This window comes from Mytilus edulis, chromosome 4 (assembly GCF_963676685.1).
Source record: "Mytilus edulis chromosome 4, xbMytEdul2.2, whole genome shotgun sequence".
Lineage (NCBI taxonomy): Eukaryota > Metazoa > Mollusca > Bivalvia > Mytilida > Mytilidae > Mytilus > Mytilus edulis.
In genome coordinates, this window is record NC_092347.1 from 14,437,384 (window position 1) to 14,459,302 (window position 21,919).

Here is a 21,919-nt window from a genome sequence, read left to right on the forward strand (position 1 = left end):
CAGTAATTCAAGACCTTCAATTTGAGGTCAATGTCAGGTCATGATGAAATTTCACCTTGACCTTCACAGTATATAATGACCTTGACCTTGTGATAGTTGAAAGGTTAAGTGGTCCTGAGTTGAATGGTGATAGTCCCATGTCTCTACGACTTCCGGTTCTTAAGTTTAGTATTGCATCATATATTTGATGATTAATTGTGACCTTGGTGAACTTTGAAATTGTCCCAATTCTTTTTCTATAATGTTGTCCTTCAACTGTAGATCATTTATCATTTAACAGATTTGAGATATCTATTGTCATTTAAGAGATAATGCAGTTTAAAGTTTTGCGAGCGGAGGCATGTATTTCTGAATCAACAAGAGCTTACCACTTAAAATGTTTTAGAAATTGAAGAGGTTAATATAGTTATATGTTTCCCCAAATACCAAAAACATTCCATGGAAAATAACGCCAAAAATTTAATTTGAAATTTTCAAGTTTTGTATTGACTTTGTAAGTTTCATAACTTCTATTTATATAGTTGATATTGCATCATTATTTGCACTTTGTCAAATGGGGTCATCTGATATATCAAATTGAAGGTCTTAATAAAGTTTACTTAAAAATGAAAATTTTAAACCCCCTTTTCATCCCAGGGGGACGGGTGGGGTCATTTAGTGCAAACATTCAAATTTCTCAGATGGTAAGGTTGTCACATATCAAATGAAAGAACATAAAGCGTACATTTCAAATTTCAAATTGACATCTCCCAAAAATGGGTTGGATGGGGTTATTGAGTGCAAAAAATAAATTTTCTTTTAAGATAGGGTTGTTGTATATCAAATGAAAGGTCATGATGTGTACATTTGAAATATCAAATTCCCGACCTCCAAAAATTAGTTGGATAGGGTTATTAAGTGCAAAAATCAAACTTTCTAGAACAAGGCGTTGTCGCATATCAAATGAAAGCTAATCTACTCTATGTTACATATATCATACTTCCGATCTCAAAAATGTAGCCGGATTAGGTCATTAAGTGTTAAAAGAGAAAAGTTTCAGAAGGCATGCTTGTCGTACATAAAACGAAAGGTCGTACAAAGTACATTACGAAAACATCAATTTTATAGGAAAGACCTTTCAATTGTTTTACAAACAATTGAGATACTAGTTTGATGTTATTTTTATTTTTTTCTGAGGGAAGGTTCAGGATGCATAATGTTATATTATATGAAAGTGGCTCGGCTGAGAACCAGAGTTTTTTTTATATTGGATGTTATTGAAATATAAGTTTTATGTCTTTTCACTTCAAACTATATTGACTATAGTCTTATACTAAAGACAGAGTGTTAGAAAGTATATTGATTTAAACGGTTAATTAGTTTATAATTGTGTTCTCAAGTGGATCAAATGATGCCAATGGGTATGCATTTCTGACTTAAATGACAATTTTCCAATTAATTGTCTGATGTAATTTTGTTTCAGACTTCAGGTTTTTACTAACCAGTATAAATAGCTTCTGCATATCCAATTACAATGTTCAATATAAACTGATGCTGACATGAATTCAATTAAATAAACAGAACTATTAGTTTACACTGTACATTAAATATTTATATAACTGATGATTCTTCTATAATAACTGTTGAAACTATTAGATTACACAGTGACAACAGATATAAAACATAAATCAACAACACCTGAAAGCAGGTAGTGTCCATAGACCACACCAACCAACAACACATAACAACAGAAACAGAACAAAAGACCACACCAACCAACAACACATGACAACAGATACAGAACACAGTACAATTGACCATACCAACCAACAACATGTGACAACAGATACAGACCAATAGACCACACCAACCAACAACACATGACAACAGAAACAGAACAATAGACCACACCAACCAACAACATGTGACAACAGATACAGAACACGTACATTAGACCACACCAACCTACAACACATGACAACAGAAATAGAACAACAGACAACACCAACCAACAACACATGACAACAGAAACAGAACAATAGACCACACCAACCAACAACACATGACAAGATACAGAACACAGTACAATTGACCATACCAACCAACAACACATGACAACAGAAACGGAACAATAGACCACACCAACCAACAACACATGACAACAGAAACAGAACACAGTACAATTGACCATACCAGCCAACAACACATGACAACAGAAACAGAACAATAGACCACACCAACCAACAACATGTGACACCAGATACAGAACACAGTACAGTTGAACATACCAACCAACAACATGTGACCACAGAAACGGAACAATAGACCCCACCAACCAACAACATGTGAAAACAGATACAGAACACAGTACAACTGACCATACCAACCAACAACATGTGACAAGAGAAATGGAACAATATACCACAACAACCAACAACACATGACAACAGAAATGGAACAATATACCACACCAACCAACAACACATGACAACAGAAACAGAACAAACAACAGAAACAGAACACACCACCAAACCAACCAACAACACAATCATGACAACAGTTACAGAACACCGTACAATTGACCATACCAACCAACAACACATGACAACAGAAACAGAACAAAAGACCACCAACCAACAACACATGACAACAGAATCAGAACACCTTACAATTGACCATACCAACCAACAACACATGACAACAAATACAGAACACAGTACAGTTGACCATACCCACCAACAACACATGACAACAGAAATGGAACAATAGACCACACCAACCAACAACACATGACAACAGAAACAGAACACAGTACAATTGACCATACCAACCAACAACGCTTGACAACAGAAACAGAACGAAAGACCACATCATTCAACAACACATGACAACAGATACAGAACACAGTACAGTTGACCATACCCACCAACAACACATGACAACAGAAATTGAACAATAGACCACACCAACCAACAACACATGACAACAGAAACAGAACACAGTACAATTGACCATACCAACCAACAACGCATGACAACAGAAACTGAACAAAAGACCACATCAACCAACAACACATGACAACAGATACAGAACACAGTACTGTTGACCATACCCACCATCAACACATGAGAACAGAAATGGAACAATAGACCACACCAACAAACAACACATGACAACATAAACAGAACAAACGACCACACCAACCAACAACACATGACAACAGAAACAGTACAGTTGACCACACTAACCAACAACACATGACAGACCAATAGACCGCACCAACCAACAACACATGACAACAGAAACAGAACACAGTACAGTTTACCATACCAACCAACAACAGAAATAGAACAATAGACCACACCAACCAACAACATCTGACAATAGATACAGTTGATCATACCCACCATCAACACATGACAACAGAAATGGAACAATAGACCACACCAACAAACAACACATGACAACATAAACAGAACAAACGACCACATCAACCAACAACACATGACAACAGAAACAGTACAGTTGACCACACTAACCAACAACACATGACAGACCAATAGACCGCACCAACCAACAACACATGACAACAGAAACAGAACACAGTACAGTTGATTATACCAACCAACAACACATGACAACAGAAACAGAACACAGTACAGTTTACCATACCAACCAACAACAGAAACAGAACAATAGACCACACCAACCAACAACATCTGACAATAGATACAGTTGATCATACCCACCAACAACACATGACAACAGAAAAGGAACAATAGACCACACCAACCAACAACACATAACAGAAAAAAGAACACAGAACAGTTGACCATACCAACCAACAACACATGACAACAGAAACAGAACACAGTACAGTTTACCATACCAACCAACAACAGAAACGGAACAATAGACCACACCAACCAACAACATGTGACAACAGATACAGAACACAGTACAGTTGACCATACCAACCAACAACACATGACAACAGAAACAGAACAATTGATCACACCAACCAACAACACGTGACAACAGATACAGAACACAGTACAATTGACCATACCAACCAACAACACATGACAACAGAAACAGAACAATTGACCACACCAACCAACAACATGTGACAACAGATACAGAACACAATACAGTTGATCATACCAACTAACAACACATGACAACAGAAACAGAACAATTGACCACACCAACCAACAACATGTGACAACAGATACAGAACACAGTACAGTTGACCATACCAACCAACAACATGTGACAACAGAAATGGAACAATAGACCACACCAACCAACAACATGTGACAACAGAAACAGAACACAGTACAATTAACCATACCAACCAACAACACATGACAACAGAAATGGAACAATAGACCATACCAACCAACAACACATGACAACAGAAATGGAACAATAGACCATACCAACCAACAACACATGACAACAGAAACAGAACACAGTACATAAGATCACACCAACCAACAACACATGACAACAGAAACAGAACAATTGACCACACCAACCAACAACATATGACAACAGTTACAGAACACAGTACAGGTTACCATACCAACCTACAACAAAAACAGAACAAAAGACCACACAAACCAACAACACATGACAACAGAAACAGAACAATTGACCACACCAACCAACAACATATGACAACAGTTACAGAACACAGTACAGGTTACCATACCAACCTACAACAAAAACAGAACAAAAGACCACACAAACCAACAACACATAACAGAAAAAAGAACACAGAACAGTTGACCATACCAACCAACAACACATGACAACAGAAACAGAACACAGTACAGTTTACCATACCAACCAACAACAGAAACGGAACAATAGACCACACCAACCAACAACATGTGACAACAGATACAGAACACAGTACAGTTGACCATACCAACCAACAACACATGACAACAGAAACAGAACAATTGATCACACCAACCAACAACACGTGACAACAGATACAGAACACAGTACAATTGACCATACCAACCAACAACACATGACAACAGAAACAGAACAATTGACCACACCAACCAACAACATGTGACAACAGATACAGAACACAATACAGTTGATCATACCAACTAACAACACATGACAACAGAAACAGAACAATTGACCACACCAACCAACAACATGTGACAACAGATACAGAACACAGTACAGTTGACCATACCAACCAACAACATGTGACAACAGAAATGGAACAATAGACCACACCAACCAACAACATGTGACAACAGAAACAGAACACAGTACAATTAACCATACCAACCAACAACACATGACAACAGAAATGGAACAATAGACCATACCAACCAACAACACATGACAACAGAAATGGAACAATAGACCATACCAACCAACAACACATGACAACAGAAACAGAACACAGTACATAAGATCACACCAACCAACAACACATGACAACAGAAACAGAACAATTGACCACACCAACCAACAACATATGACAACAGTTACAGAACACAGTACAGGTTACCATACCAACCTACAACAAAAACAGAACAAAAGACCACACAAACCAACAACATGTGACAACAGATATAGAACACAGTACAGTTTACCATACCAACCAACAACATGCGACAACAGAAACAGAATAATAGACCATACCAACCAACAACATGTGACAACAGAACCAGAAAATTAGAATATTTTCAACTTACCTTAGTTCATATAACAATAGGATGAAGGCTAAACAACATGAATACTAACTTCACAAAAATGATGAAATATGACAAATATGGGAGATATCATAATGTAGCTTCGTTTGACTAATTATTCATAAAATTTGGTTTAATAATTGAAAATAAGTATATCTGTTCACTTATTTACAGCTTTTAGAACTAATATGATGTCATATTAACCATGTTTCTAAGATAATAATCAACAACGTGTTTTCCTAATGTAAAACAATACATTTAATTTCAGTGTCCTCTTTTCAAAATTCTCTATAGACTTGTTTCATTAAACAAAGTTCTGTCCCAGTATAGATATCAGGAAATTAATAGTTTGTTGTTTTCCATTTCAGAAATTGGCTGCAAATGATCTCAGTCTAATGAAATCATCAAAGTCAGCATTAACATGATTAACCTGATTAATAACTGAAATGTTCTTATGTTACATAACTGTCTCAGGTTAGGGACGGGTTTGGATTCTACTAACATGTTTAACCCGCCACATTCTATACATATGTGCCTGTCCAATGTCAGGAGCCTGTAATTCAGTGGTTGTTGTTTGTTGCTGTGTTACTATTTGTTTTTTGTTCTTTTTTGTCCTTAAATTATGCTGTTTTTCACCTCATAAAGCAAGTATTGGAATATCTGAATGCCCCACATGAGTATTCTTCATATAAAATTGAAAAAAATACTACTTGTAGAAGAAGCACTAATGAGGCAGGCACCAGAGCTCAAAAAGCATTTTTTTGGTTTGGTTCATCTCGTCCAATCTTTTGTCTCCTATTAAGTAATACATGTATATAGGTATTTGTCTTTTCATTTTTGATATTTGTTCTGTATTTGAAAATCATTTTGGTGTTCATCTATCTTCAACCCATGTTTCATACCGGCCCATCTTCAACTTATTTTTTATCCCCTCCCCCTTTCAGTACATACTATTTTATTTTCTATATGGACAATTTATCTTACAGAAAAGGAATTTGAACAGATTCTATCTAGGACATTTACATCAAAGTTAACATCTGACAACCTTTATTTATGTATTTTATTATCAAAAATTGAATCATCACCATTTTTATCTGCAGTATAAAGCATTATTTAATTCAACCAACCATATAAAAATGCTTTAAAAATGTTTGATCTTTAACAATTTTTACACAACTCTGATGTCATTATAGGCCACAGTAAAATACTGAATACTTAACTGATATATACCTAAATATGACTATACTGATGACTGTAGATTGGATTCTAATGTCAGTAGTACCCTGGAGACATTAAACAATTTTGTTCTGTAATATTCACAACTTATATCACAACAAAATGGATATTGAATTGCTGTCCTATCTTAATGATCTTTTTTCTTTACTTCAAATGAATACAATTCTCATATGATATTAATGGGTTCATTTTTTGTGCTAGATGCTTGAAAAGTAAGAGGTAATGTACATCATTCAAATTCAAAAACTTTAAAGATTTGTGTTTCCCTCCTCTGTCTTGTGATTTCTGTGTCTGATAGTGATCTTACTAAAGACCATTTTGGGACTTTAAACATACAAAACATTCTACTTTCAATGTGCTTTTTGGCATTATACCTCATCATTAATTATCAGTCAAAAGTACAGGTACCCAGATTTGAAAACTTCAAATAAAGAGCATAAATATGTTGCTACAAAGATCAGTCTGAACACTAAGATGATGCAAGATGATATCCTACAATTTTTATTTGTCTGTTGTATATGTTAGAACAGAAACACATATAAATGATGAATTTGTGAATTATTTTTTTTTAATGTCCACTATACTTACTCTCTGAATCATTGCCTTCAAGTCAGATTAAATCTGCCAGTCCATCTATTATTTCATACACCAAATATAATTCACATACTGTTTATTGTATCGAGATATCCTTAAAATGAGATCAAGGTGAGGTGAACCCTACCCGACATGTATACAATGTATATGTAGACCTTGTAAAGAACATGTATACCAAATATGGTCATCCTTCTACTCATATTAAGAGAGTATTTTACTTTTCTGTTCTAACAAACAGTAATTTTTTTCTAGCAGTAAGTCTTGACTTAACCATCAAAAATAAGTTCAACTTTTTTGGAATCGAGCGTCACTGATGAGTCTTTTGTAGACGAAAAGCGCGTCTGGCGTATATACTAAATTAAGTCCTGGTATCTATGATGAGTTTATATTCAAGGACAAGGAACATATATAGACTGAAATTTTGTATCATAATTTATCTGCATACAAGGTATGAAGTATCCAGGTCTTCTAGCTTTTAAAATATAAAGCTTTATACAAATAGTTAATGCCATTGACATTGAGCCAACAGATTGTAATCTCTAATCAACTTAAAATTATCTTGCATTTAGAGACTTAAGTCACAGGCTAGACAAACTACAACTGTTAGCTTGGGGTTAAACATGTTTGTGATCACTCAACCCTCCCCTAATCTCTAACAGTGGTTTAACAGCATTACATAAGACCAAACTTTTAAAAATAAGTTTAAAAAGGCTCAACTCCTTTTGATCGACATAAAGCACAAAAACAACTTAACAACTGAGACTCAAGACATTTCTGTTTATTGCTCATTTTTTATATTCTTGCCCTTTTCCCGCCCACTTGTTTAAGCTTTAACCTATTACCTTGATGAGACAAATCCATACTGTGATATACACATATCAATTATCCATCCATTAGCTCAAGGTGTTGCATCTATTTTTCACTTCACCTATTACTATGTAAACTTTGTATAAACTGATACACAACATGGACTCACAGAATACATGAACCTTTTAACACAAGTTTAGGTTTTTTAAACTATTTAAAAATAACTACTAAAACGGTAATTTGAGAAAAAACCCTCGGTATGTGATATTCCATATGTTCCTTATATCCATAAACAATGAAAGTAAACACAAAATGAATTCATATTAGCCAAAGATGCCTCTCGTAAGAAATTATACTTGCGAAATAAAAGTGGGTATTTTGAAATCACATCTTTCCTGTTATTAAAAGATACTTTGTGAAATGATGACCCGAATTAATGAACCTTGAATACAATAAAATTATTATCTTTATTTCAAAAGAAATACACTCACTTAAAGAAAACAAATATTTATTTTTTTATACAAAATTATGATGTTATAAAGGTAAAGATGGAAGTCTGGGAGGAAAGAAAACATTTAATAGATTTATAAATGAAAAATATTTATAAGAAAAAAATTGGAATTAGTTAGACAATTGCAAGGAAGTGCCTGTGGAAATATTTTTAAGGAAAATTTGGTTATTATAAGATTATAAAACCATAACTAATTAAAATTCAAAAGTATACCTTAAATATGACATTACAATAAATATAATCTTTCTAAACATTTGCTAAAGATGTACCCCACAAATTCAAGGAAAGCATAATCGCTGAACTAATCCAAGTAACTCTTGTATATATATGTTCTGACAGTAAAACTACACAAGTTTCCTTTATATATCATCCTTTTGGATAGACAAGCATTTTCAGATGTTCTTTGTATATAAGAAGAATTCGATATGTTCAGATGAAATAAGGAAATACATTTTCTGACTATGAATTTGATAACTTAAACATATGATACTTCAAATTTAACACATAAAATAAATATTTCTTATACACTTGAATGGCATGTATATCTATAAAACACATGCATAAAGACTTTCTTTTAAAGAAAATTCTTTATTTTGTCCAAATCTTCAGGAATGTTCTGCTACTGTCTTCCCCTACTCAAATTCACTTGTGAATTCGTCTGACATATATGTTAAAAGTGTGGTCACAGGACTTGGTGTAAAATAGATGCATGCATTTATTCAATTATTTTGTTAACATAATGATCATGTATGGAGACATACGATGCACACAGGAAATTGAAATGGATTCATATTCAGTTGTCAAAGTCGCATTTTAATTTGATTTATATTCTTTTACTAAAAAAGGATCTATTATGACGGTAGAAAAGACCTGGAAAGATCTATGCAAATTTATATTATTTCTTCCCTGTGCCATTAAAGAAACACTGAATCATTAATGTGGCAGTTTTAAAGTTTCTACTTACATACATAAATTTTCAGAACTTAAAGTAAAGACTGCTTAGGACTTTGAAAAGTAAAACGGTGATTATATTTGGTTGAATCATTACAATAGGACAGGTTAGATCCTACTGAAATGAAGAACGAAAACCAACCATCTACCAATAAAAATAATAGTGTAACAACAACCAGTAGCAAGGATTTTGTCAACAATTTGTTTTTAACCTGTTTTTGACCTGTTTTTAATCATGCACAACTTGCCATAATATTCATCATGTTGAATTTGAGCAGTATTTGAAAGAAGACAGAAACTTTTGTGCTTAGAAAAGTAAATGTACATTAACATGCCTGTAAAAACACTGATTAATTATATGCACAACTTTTTAGAGAGAAACATAATTGTGCTCAATGAACATGAACAGTTAAGTACTGTCAACATCTTCTTAAAATAATGATGCATAACGGCATTAAAACAAAAAGAAAAAAAGCCTTACCAAAGCAATTTTTTTTCTTAGATTCCATTTAAGTTATCTATTATATACAATATATTCCATTATAAAATGTCAAACTAAATCAATTCAAAATTGTGTATAAAATTAAAACTTTTTTTGCTGTCCAATGGTCAATAACAAACTGTCAACTTCACCTGTTGCTTTTTAGTTAATTGATTCCCAATAATAAATAATAAATATAACAGATCTCATTTACTAAAGGTAGCTTTTTTATAGCTTTATACAAACCTTTGATTATTTGAATTTCCGTTGTTCATGCATATAAAATATACTGAATAATAATAAAGAAACTTTTTATGAAGTTCTTGAGAGATGAGGCCAAGGTCTCATGTAATCCATGTAAATGAGGTCAAGGTCAGACAAACATGTACACCTGACAATTATACAATATACACCAAAAGAAATTGACCTAGTGCTTATACATGTAGTATCTGAGAAACAGACTTAACCAGGAAAGGTTAACATTGATCAATGGAACCATGTACAGGAGGCCAAGTTCAGACGACACTGCATGACAATAATAGTCATTACATGCACCAAATATTGCTGACCTATTACTTTTCAAAATATCAGAGAAACAAACCAAAAAACAAAAAACTTGACCAATGAGGACTATGAAAACAAACCTAAGGTGAAATGAAATCTGCCAGTCTGACAAATGCGCTGTACAATTATTAAATACACCAAATAGCTAACCTACTGCTAATAGTATTAGAGAAACAGACCAAAACACAAAAACCCTAACCAATGTTAAAACCATGAAAATGAAGTCACTTAATATTGAACAATCCATCATGAAAATGAAGGTCAGACGATACCTAAGTCCTTCCAGAAAGACTAGACTACTTGTAATTATTCCATTTGACACATGTACCTGACCTATTGCTTTCAGAATGGTGTCAGAGAAACAAACCAACACACACACTTTTAATATTGACCAATAAACCAAGAAAATGAGCTCAAGTCAGATGAAACCTGCCAATTGGACATATGCACCTTTCAATAATTCCATACATCACATATACATTTTTGTAGTTGACGGTAAACTGCTTACAGAATCAACTGTTTAAAATGCCTACTCTAGATAACTGACATAAACAATTGTGGTCTGAAATTGAATGCCATGCCATGTTCTGATATTCTATATATACTAGAATACTGGCCAGTATTTCCACTTGTCAAGTACATTAGGTCTGTTCATTTAAACGATATATATATATTACAGACCTATTGGACTAACAAAACTTCCAGACTGGGGGGGCATGATAAAGTGACACTTACCAGGGTAAGTCATTAACAACATTTTCCTACATGTTGAGGTAAAGCTACATGACATTGATTTAATACCAATGGTTTTAAATAAATGTTAAATGATAAAATCAGAGTCTACTTTATAAATAATTCAAATAAAGTTCTCTGATAAATTTCTTATAAATCTATGTAACCTCTTAAAACATGAACAATGTTCATCCCTCAACCTCAAACTTCTAAAAACTTACTTGTAAGACTTGCTCCATCACCGCTTCTACGAACAAGGGTTCGCAAAGTCCATTGTCTTTTTACTTCTAGAAAACACAGAAATAATCTTTCAAAATCTCAAAAATCAAACTTCAATATTAAGATGTTGTTAGCAGTTTCTATATGTCCCTAGAGACTATCTACAAATACCACTCATTAGTAGTAAACATGCACTACTTAGGTCAATACAAGTCCTGTTTTAGTGGAATAAAATACTATAACGTTACATAAACTTCCACATGCCAGATTTCAGTGTTAAATCAATTATCAAATTTCTGTTAATTGTAAATATTTTTTTCAAAGATAGTGAGAACAGATACAAAATAATCATACTGTTATGAATGTATGTGCCTTTATTTAATTAACTTCACTGCATCAATTCCTCTATAATTTCAAACTGTTCACTACGGAATATTTCCAGACATTTTACTAATTACCTTGATTATATTGAATTACTTTATGCTTCAGAAATATCCATGTCACACAATTATCATGATTTAGGTGTCTATTCAAATTCACAGAGCATTTTATATGTTATGAAAAAGGTCTTTATTGTCACGTGGACAAATGAAATTCCATAAGTTTTATATATAAGGTTTCTAATCATTTACTTTTGTACATGTTAATAGCTCTAGTGGTATAAAAACCAATTGAAAAATGAATATAATAATTGTAAACAATTCCCTTGTTTCTTAGTGTTCAATTAATAATAATCCCAAGAGTTTCATCTGACACCACACAGAAATGATCATTAATTTCGTTAGCAGAAAAATTAACATGTATCCAATTTGTGTCTCATTTTTAGCTGTTAAAAATTTAATGTTTTCACCAATAGCGACAGTCCTTATTAATATTTTCGTAACTATGTTTTATAACAATATGGCTACAAAAATAGTGAAATGATCAATATAAATGCATTCACTGCCGCATATATGCCATCGCGTCTATAGCAAAAAGTACATTTATATTAAAGTTTGATGAATCACTTTTGTTGTTTTAGTTTTGTCATGTCTGTATAGCAATTGTAAATGACTAAATTTCCATGCTGCAAAACACAATCAGATAAATGAGTGGGGTGGTTTTCAAATATTAACTCACTTAACAGAATTGCTAAAGAGGGTTATAATCTATTGCTAAAATGTTTGGATGTCATTTGTACTAATTGTAACAAAAACATTACAAATATCAGATATATTGAATAAATGGTCCAGTATCATATATTCATTAGAAACAAATCATGTCAGCTGATATTGTAATTATTAATGTATAATGTTTAACTTTCCACCTTCCTCCCACAAATATAGAAATAAAAGCTAATGCCTTAGCAATGGTACTGCTTAATGGTTTTCTATTGTTAAACTATGACAAATAGACAATTAGTCAAAACTGCAGGTTTGTTTGAACAATTAGCAAACAAATCTAGACAACAGAAACAATGGGTTTTACCAGCAGTCAGGATTAAGACTATTTCAATAGCCCCACAGACAGGAAGATTCAGCAATTTGACTGGTCCAGCATTTATTCAAGGCAGCCAAGTGGGCTGAGAAAAATCCTTCATTACTTCCTTTCACTTAAGGACAAGGGGCATTAGCTGCTAAATATGAAACCTCCAAATTGACATTAATATGATTTATAACATACTAAATTATTTACAAAAATTACAAGAAAGAAAAAACTATGCATCAAAATTCAGACTTTTCAATAAATATCCTTGAAAAAATGTAGCCATTAGATTCCTAACTATTTTATTTTCTACATACTCTTTAATATTTTAAAGGGGAATATTACTGTAAAAATAATTGGTTGTTCTTTAAGACCTTTCTTGTATAAAACTTTGATATAAATTTATAAAAATCCACCAAGAAAATCAAATCAATGAGAGACAACTCCAATACATATCATCAAATTTTTAGAAAACTTGATTTTTTAAAATGAATAATGTCTGGATTTAAATATTATAATTGCATATTCAAAGAGAACATTCAATTAATAATATGGCATTGATATGAATCCTGCTTAGTACTACACTTAACAACCTGAGCTTTAATTTTATCTTACTAGTTCAAAAGATACAGTTCTTAGAAAGAACCCAATACATTATTCTAAATAAGAGTCATCCCCTCTTGCTCTTACTTCTTCATTTTAGTCTGGAAATGTGAATTTATAATCATATTTACAGTGGTTTTTCCTTCACATGACTTAAATATTTGCTACTGGACGTTGAGCAACTAACAATTAATTAATCTATGTTCTGTGTGAAATAAGGAGTCTTTACATTGTCCTGGTCTTTACGATTTACATAGCCTCGTTGTTTTTTTAGTTTATTGATATACATGATATAGTGTTGTATTTTATTGAGTTCTTACTTATTTAGATTCCCTCTCTCCTGAGCTTTAGATTTTGGATTACTTAGAGCGTTGTGCAGGGTTTTAATTCCCGTTTTATAGTCGCAATAATTTAATCTCGCATTTTGTAATTTTTCATATGAATCAAATTGGATATTAAAATTGCATTTAAGTCTAAAATGACTAAATCAAAAAAATAAATGCATGCAATAACATCTGAATTTATAGTATGCAAAATGTCAGTCTCTAAATAGAAGGGTGCAAAACCAAATAATCTATGTGGAAATGATATATATACCAATATTAATGATAATACATACAAATACATGTACTGTAAACTACATACCAAATATCATCTACTAACCATAACAGTGTTCCAGCTAGGTTTTCAAAAGGGCAGGGTGCCAATCCTGAAAAAGGGCATTTAACGCGCGATATGATAATATGAAAAGGGCATATTTTAATAAAAGATGTTAATCAAACATTTATGTTTATTCGTTGAATCACAGGTTATACAAGAACAACATCTTTAGCCCATATAGAACTCTATCTTTCTACTTTTAAGGCTGAAAAACTTGTCAAGCAGCTTTTATCATTGCTTGGCACAGTTGAACTTTATATGCAGTATGTTTTGAAAGGAGATCTGTTTCATACTGTTTCTATGGTCTACCACATTTTACCAGTTTCACCTTTCTACCCCTGCTGTGCTTGATGGCAATACAGCACAAAACAGCTGTGCTCAGTAAATTCACAATTTTAGGATATAAAGCAACAGTGAAAAATAGTATCAAAAATAAAGAATACAGAAAAAGATGACCAAGGCACCCTACCAACACTGCTACTAAGACCCTCTTTAACTTTTCCCATAACTCAAAATAAATACCTAAACATATATATTCTTAAGCAAGAAGTATGGAGACACATTTTAGAATATGTAAATGGGTTACTCAATGCTAGGAAAAAAATCAGATTGAGTTATCTTTCTTTATTCGGGTGTGCTCCTTCTTTGGAGGATTATAAACAGTACGTAAATATGATGTAAATATGATCACAATATGGCGGCCGATTTTGTTATTTTCGTATCAAAAATGAAGGCAGTCAATGACAAATACGTCTGAATTTTCTGTTTATTTTACAGAAAACAAGTAAAACAATGTCTTCAACGAGTTTATAATGGTTTTCTAACTTTCTGTCATTACGTTTCTTCCATGAAACTACGGTAAACATCGCAAATTGTGCCCAAGTTGTTGTATGCACATTTTTTCAAAGATAATTGCCGACTGACCGATTCTATTTGAACGAATTAATGTTGATGATCATTAATGACCCATCCGATAAACGGATTACCTATAACAACAGATTATGACACCAGTTGTAACCATTGATTAGCTTGGGGTGGTAAACAAAGTCATAATCTTTTCCCCAGGTAAAATTTAGTAATTAGCGTATCATATCAATACCCAAATTAATATGCAATCGGTCTTCAAAAAAGGCAGGGCGCCCTGGAAACTGTAAAAAGGGCACAGGGCGCCACTCGGAAAAGGGCGGGCGCCGCGCCCTCTGAAAACGGCCTAGCTGGAACACTGCATAAAGTGGTTCCCTTTAAACTGACTAAATCATTGTGCCACACAAACTTTAACAGGAAAAATTTTGCGAATGTTGAAGTCAATGGACAAGCTAGCAGACAAATTAATCTACAAGGAAATGAGATGTGCCAATCAGCTAATACAACTGCATACCAATTATCATTGACTTATAAGTGTTTCCTCAATAATCTTATGCCAAACTTTAACATGTCAAGTTCAAACTACAAAGTTTTCAATAGTTTTAAAGGTAATGACCTTGAATGTTAGAGTGGGGTGAAATAATTTCTTTGGAAATGAGATCTGCCAATTGTAATACAACTGCATACCAAATATATCTTTTTCTTACATAGCTTGGAACCATACAGCTAGCATTAAAGTGACCAATTGACCTGAGGCAATATTTAAATGTAACCATTAATGATGATGTGAACCCAAGCTGCATCCATTGATTGTGCATTCCTCTATTTATCTATATCTATTCAATATCTGTATAGATTGTTTTATATAGTATAACTGTATAATGTATCATGTTTGTTGTTAAGATATTGTACATGTATGTACCCTTATTGAGACCCCTACTTATTACAGAAGGAGAAGAAAACATTGGACTAAAGAAGTTCTGTGTAAAATTGGTTTAAAATGTTGCTAAGTGAATAAATCACCACATACATGTACATGTACAAATTGCCATTTTTCATTTTGAATTTTACTACTGGCTGAACATGTAACTGGAACAAGCAAAATCTAGTTATATAAAAGCAGCTAGTCAAGAGCTTCAAGGAAAGGGGGGGGGGGTAAAAAAACAAACTCAATTCATGAAATTGTCTTTAAATCAGTGAAAATATTTTAATGGATAATGATTTTTGTAAAAAAATATTTTCCTTTCAATTTCTTAACCTGAACAGACAACTTTTATTTAATTATGTTCACACAAAAACAATATTATTATATAGGAATTCCTTGTGACAATGAACAACTTTCTTTAACAATTGTACTATCATGACTATTGTGGTTTCTAAACATTTTTTAATCAGTACATTTGTACATATATGCAACACATAAACAAACTATTGATTTGTTTAACTTTTTCATAACAAAAGGTATTTTTCTTTTGTTGACGTTTCATCAGTTTACACACTGATATTATCAGTTTAAAGTATATAAGTATAAATGTCAATAAGTAACATTATATACATGTATATATATTCCATAGGAGATAATATGAAATGTAATAAAAATCATTAAAATCAATTTCTGAATGTATTTGACAATGTTGACAACACAAGTATCTTAGAATATGAATAAAAGGAGATGTGGGGTATAGGTCAATGTGCGACTGATTGAGAAATCAATCCAACAACAAAAATAAACAATATGCATCTAAGATGTAATCAAGATTGGCCAGGTGCCTTCATAATTTATTAATGCATTTACCTTGATTTACCAGGTAAACACTTGTTTACCTTGCAATTCAAGCATTAAGCCTAAAAAAGTTAAAAAAGATCAATGAGGTAGTTAAGAAAGTTGGTAAATTTTCTTCAAATTTGCATGCAAAATTATTATAACTTGTTTTAAGAATATCATACAAGTTAATTATAGATTGATATTTTTGTTTTTGATACCAACTTTAATACCAAGAATATCAAGTAACATCACTGGTTTGAGATGATGGAAGTCTGTATCAAAACATAATATTGCATTTATCTTTTATCTGTAATGTGTCCTATCTACATGTATATGTTTCTTGTGTGTCTCTTAAACATAAAGTTACATGTAGTTTGTGAAAAAAACTTATTTTCTGATACAAAATCATTATTAACTAAAAGCTTCAAGTATCACTTCTTGTTTTAATTTCTTTTTAAATAAGGCAGTAGGATAAAATGTAAAATTTGAAGATAAACTGTGTTTCCAACAGAATATCCTATTAGGTACAGGTCAGTCTATTTAATGAACAAACAAAAAGTTTCGGAACTTTTGTAAATACAACAAAGAGTATTACATGACATGTCATGTCAATTAAAAACAGTAATTTTAGGTTGTCAACTTCTGAATATCTTCTATTCCTATGAATAAATTCCCTCTAAAGATTTGATATTTGGTAGTAAAAAGGAAAAATATGAAACACCTACAAAATTCAATAACATCAGAGAAACAAAATAGCTTAAATACTAGTTAGAACTACAAGATAAAGCTTGAAATCCTTCAGATATTCTTCAGCCAGGTTTTGGGATGCATTATAGAACTAAAACATCTATTACTCATTTCTAAGTCTAATGAACTAATAAGTTGCTTATACATGTAGCAGTGCTGCTTACATTGTACTTCCATAGTTATGATTTTTGGTTGTTTAACATCCCAGTCATGCATCATGTGTGTAATTAGCTGTTGTGTTTAATGCTGCTGTTTGAAATCTTTGTAGTAGTGCCTGTGGTTCTTTGATTATTATTACTAGCTTAGTTTTCATTCATGTATTATGTCTATTTTTATACTTATCTAATTTTTAAATCTGTTCAGCTACATGAACATTTTGTATGTCTTGTGCTTGAGGTGTACATGTTTGTTTCAAGGTCGTAATGTTCATTAAAAGTGTATTGTGTAACTATTTTGAGTAGGTCTTGCATAAAAGTAAAAATAATGTCTGGTTTATATTTACTATTATAAAAGCTCAAAAGTGCTATTAATTTTAGTGTTACATGTACAATGTTTGTGAAGAGCCAACTAAAATAAACTTTTGATTGATTTGATTTGAAGTATAAAAATTTTGAAAAATTATTCAATATCAAAATATCATGAGTATTTATTTTAGAATGTCAAAGTTTCGAGAAGCATCTGCATATATGTAAAATTTCACTTTCGTTTATAAATTTCTCAATTTTACAATTCTTTTATTTATTGTAGTTTCAGTTGAGTTACATCTTTTCACTTATCACTATGATCCAGTTGATTTGAATTAAATTATCTAAATTTGCATGATTATTTTGTAACAGTCAAGAAAAGTATAAAAAACAAACAAAACAAAGGCACTACTTAAATATCATAAGTTTAATCCTTATTCATTTGTTCAAACAGCGACTTAATTTTAGGGTTTGACATAAAAGTTTGTAATATTATTTAAAACTCGTTTGTTTACCTGTGACACGCTGTAAACAATCAAACATCACAAAAAATAAACAGACATTTTATAAATATTTAACTGATATAAGATATAAATAGCACGAATTTGTAATTTTAGACATTAAAGCTGTATATGTTGACATATGAATATTATATACGATGAATGGAGATGTATAAATAACACCTTTGACAGGTGATAAATTTTATCAACAACTCACCTTTCCGTTCCATTTTTTTTGCCACACATGCGTGGTCTATAGGTCAATAATAAGAACGATCGAAGACATTTTGGCGGGAAATAATTGTTTAGCTGACCTGGATTTTCAGACTTAGAGTTTTCTCAGTCATCATATGTCGTCCGTCTCTGCCTGTTGTCGTCCGTCGTCGTCCGTCGTTAACTTTTACAAAAACCTTCTCTCTTTATATCTTTAGGCAGCAACCATTTGATTTTCGGGGGGGGTATGTTTTTTTTTCTGTGCAAACTTTTTTTTTCGCCTTCGGCGAAGAACAATCTATTTTTTTTAGCGACAAACCGAAGACAATTTTTTTCTTTCAATTTTAGCATTACATATAGTGGCAGCTGAGGGTGAAACCAGAGACATAATTGAAACAAACAATTTTTTTTACTCAGGGTCCAAAACAAATTATTTTTTTCACCAAAACCTGGAAACAAACTTTGTTCTCCAAAAAAAAACATAGCCCCCCCCCAGAAAATCAAATGGTTGCTGCCTTATAGTCGGATAAAAAGCTCATCAGAGGTCATGTGTTGTCTGTTATTAGGTATATATATTCAAGATTTAGTCTGAGGATTCAGTAAAAGTTTAATCTAAGAAGACTTAAAGATGATTCATTTAACTTGACATCAGAATCTGACTGACGAAGGATATCTGTTATCCGAAATATTTATAAATAATTACATTTATAGTTCCTTTTTATATCATTGGTGTTGTTATGTACACTTTTTAGGCGTTTATATATATATATGTTATATGCCGACTCCAAATCCTTTGAAACTACTGCATTGGCTATAGTTAACCAAACTTGGCCACAACTTATCATAGTGAAGTATACGTATCTAGATCTATCTAGGTTTTAAAAAAATGTTTCCGATGGCTGATGGCAATCAAAAATAGAACATAGGGGTAACATGCAAGTTTTGCCTATTATTTTAAAAACCGTTAAAATAAACAGCTCTACCAATAGTCCATTTACGTCAAAACTACTAAATGATCAATCAATACAAAATCAGAGATTTTTGTCATGAATTTTATTCTTGCCTACAATGGAAAGTGGCATTGGTCACTGAATATGCATCATAGACTAAGGTTAGCGACACAGTCTCTTAGGAGCCTCTAGTTTTATATGTCTGGACACAGTTTTCTAAAACTCTATTAACAATGAAATATTAAGTTGTGCTAGAAATTTTGTAACGTAAAAATAGATTACTTATGATCGAATAGGGAAACAAAATAAACATGACAATTAGTTCAAGCTGAGAAGCAAATTGTTTTTCGGAAATTAACACTTATAAACAAGTTTAAACTTTACTGAAATTATACTTTGCATTTCTCGGTATACTTATACTTTGGGTTTTTTTCTGGCATTCGTTTGTTCTAGGCATTGCATATATATATATAGGTCTTGTTTCCTGTAAATAGTTGTGTTTGACTGTTCTGTTAAATAAGACTTCAATCCGCCATCGGTATTATAATGAAGGCTGTCAAGATTGAAAAAAAAAAACCAACGGTTAAGTAGATTTCCTTCAAACACACGGTCTGCAATCTAATATATATTGATGGGGGAGGGGGGGGGGGCTCCGAATATCAATTTATATCCGTTTTAATATTGATAAATGAATGAATGTTTTTTTTAATTTTTATTTCAATAAGATAATCCTATTTAGTTAAAACTAATCTTCCTGAGAGTCTTCAAAATAATAATAATAGCATATTAATAAAGTACCATAGCATACAATATTATAAATACACAATATACAATTTTATATAGTATTAATAAAAATGAATATTAATTTGCCCTATTCATGAAAAAGCCTTGTAACATTTTGTTTTAAAAGATGCAAGTGTATTACTCCTCTTTATATCATTTGACAAACTGGAACGCATCTCAAGGAGTCAAAACAGATTATTGCAGGAACATGGACAAAACTGACACAAGCAAACCTTTACTCTTATCATAAAACAAAAAGGACTGACACAACTTGAAGAGAGAGCATCGAAACAATTCCTCACATGGACAAATTTGACACAGGCAAACCATAACACATATCATAAAATAAAAAGCACAGACACCACTTGAAGACAGAGCATCGAACCAATTCCTAAATATAAAGTTGAGCTTAACTCGATTGGATTGAATGGCCTTGTTAGTAGCTTCAAAGACATACATTACAATATGTCCCTGGTGGCCTTGAAATAGTTATATATAAGGTCATTAGAAAGCCACTGCGAACAGGTGTTTCTAAATAAAAGCACACAAACCCTCACATACCTTCTTCATTATCCAAAACATCTTGGGGAGTAAAATTCCAGTGTTTAAATTTCCTAGATGCTCCTCTCCTCTTGAACGGTGTTGCTACATCGTCGTCCATTTTGATAAAATACTGCACAATAATCTATATAAATGTAATTTCTGATCAAAGAAATAAACAACCATTCATCCTGTTACAAAGTTGGTAACATATTGTATGTACATTAAAAGTGTAAGGGGACAACTAAAGTGTGCAAATCTATTCAATATTCAGGATTTATATGGATGTATATATATAGGGTTATTGATAAGTAAAATACTATTACAAAACAAAAGGTATCCTATATATAATTACTACAGGGACGCATCATAAAATTTCTTTTTATGACGACCATACTCTAGATTAATTTAGTACCAGTGCCCGAGTGGTATAATCTTGTTTCCGAGACAGTAACTTGTATAAGACATCTCCATCATTTCATGGACATTATCACAAGGATATTATTTGTAATTTACATTATACTCCAGAAACATACTTTCACTACACTTAATAGAAAGGAAAC

General features: G+C 32.2%; 1 protein-coding gene across 5 annotated transcripts in view; it reads right to left on the reverse strand.

Moving 5' to 3' along the window:
• The window catches only part of LOC139519034 (multiple C2 and transmembrane domain-containing protein 1-like), a 98,342-nt gene extending 76,811 nt beyond the window's left edge, over positions 1-21,531 (reverse strand). For 2 of the 5 annotated variants that reach the window (XM_071310784.1, XM_071310786.1), the window contains exons 1-2: positions 21,378-21,531; positions 11,806-11,871 (exon numbers count right to left, since the gene is read on the reverse strand). In XM_071310784.1, the coding sequence (XP_071166885.1) occupies positions 11,806-11,871; positions 21,378-21,477 (166 nt within the window). In that variant the 5' untranslated portion in view covers positions 21,478-21,531. Of the gene's footprint in view, positions 1-8,380; positions 8,526-11,805; positions 11,872-12,261; positions 12,357-21,377 lie in introns of those variants that run through there. The other 3 variants (XM_071310793.1, XM_071310791.1, XM_071310788.1) reach the window with 3 other exon arrangements.
• Positions 21,532-21,919: the final 388 nt, after the last annotated feature.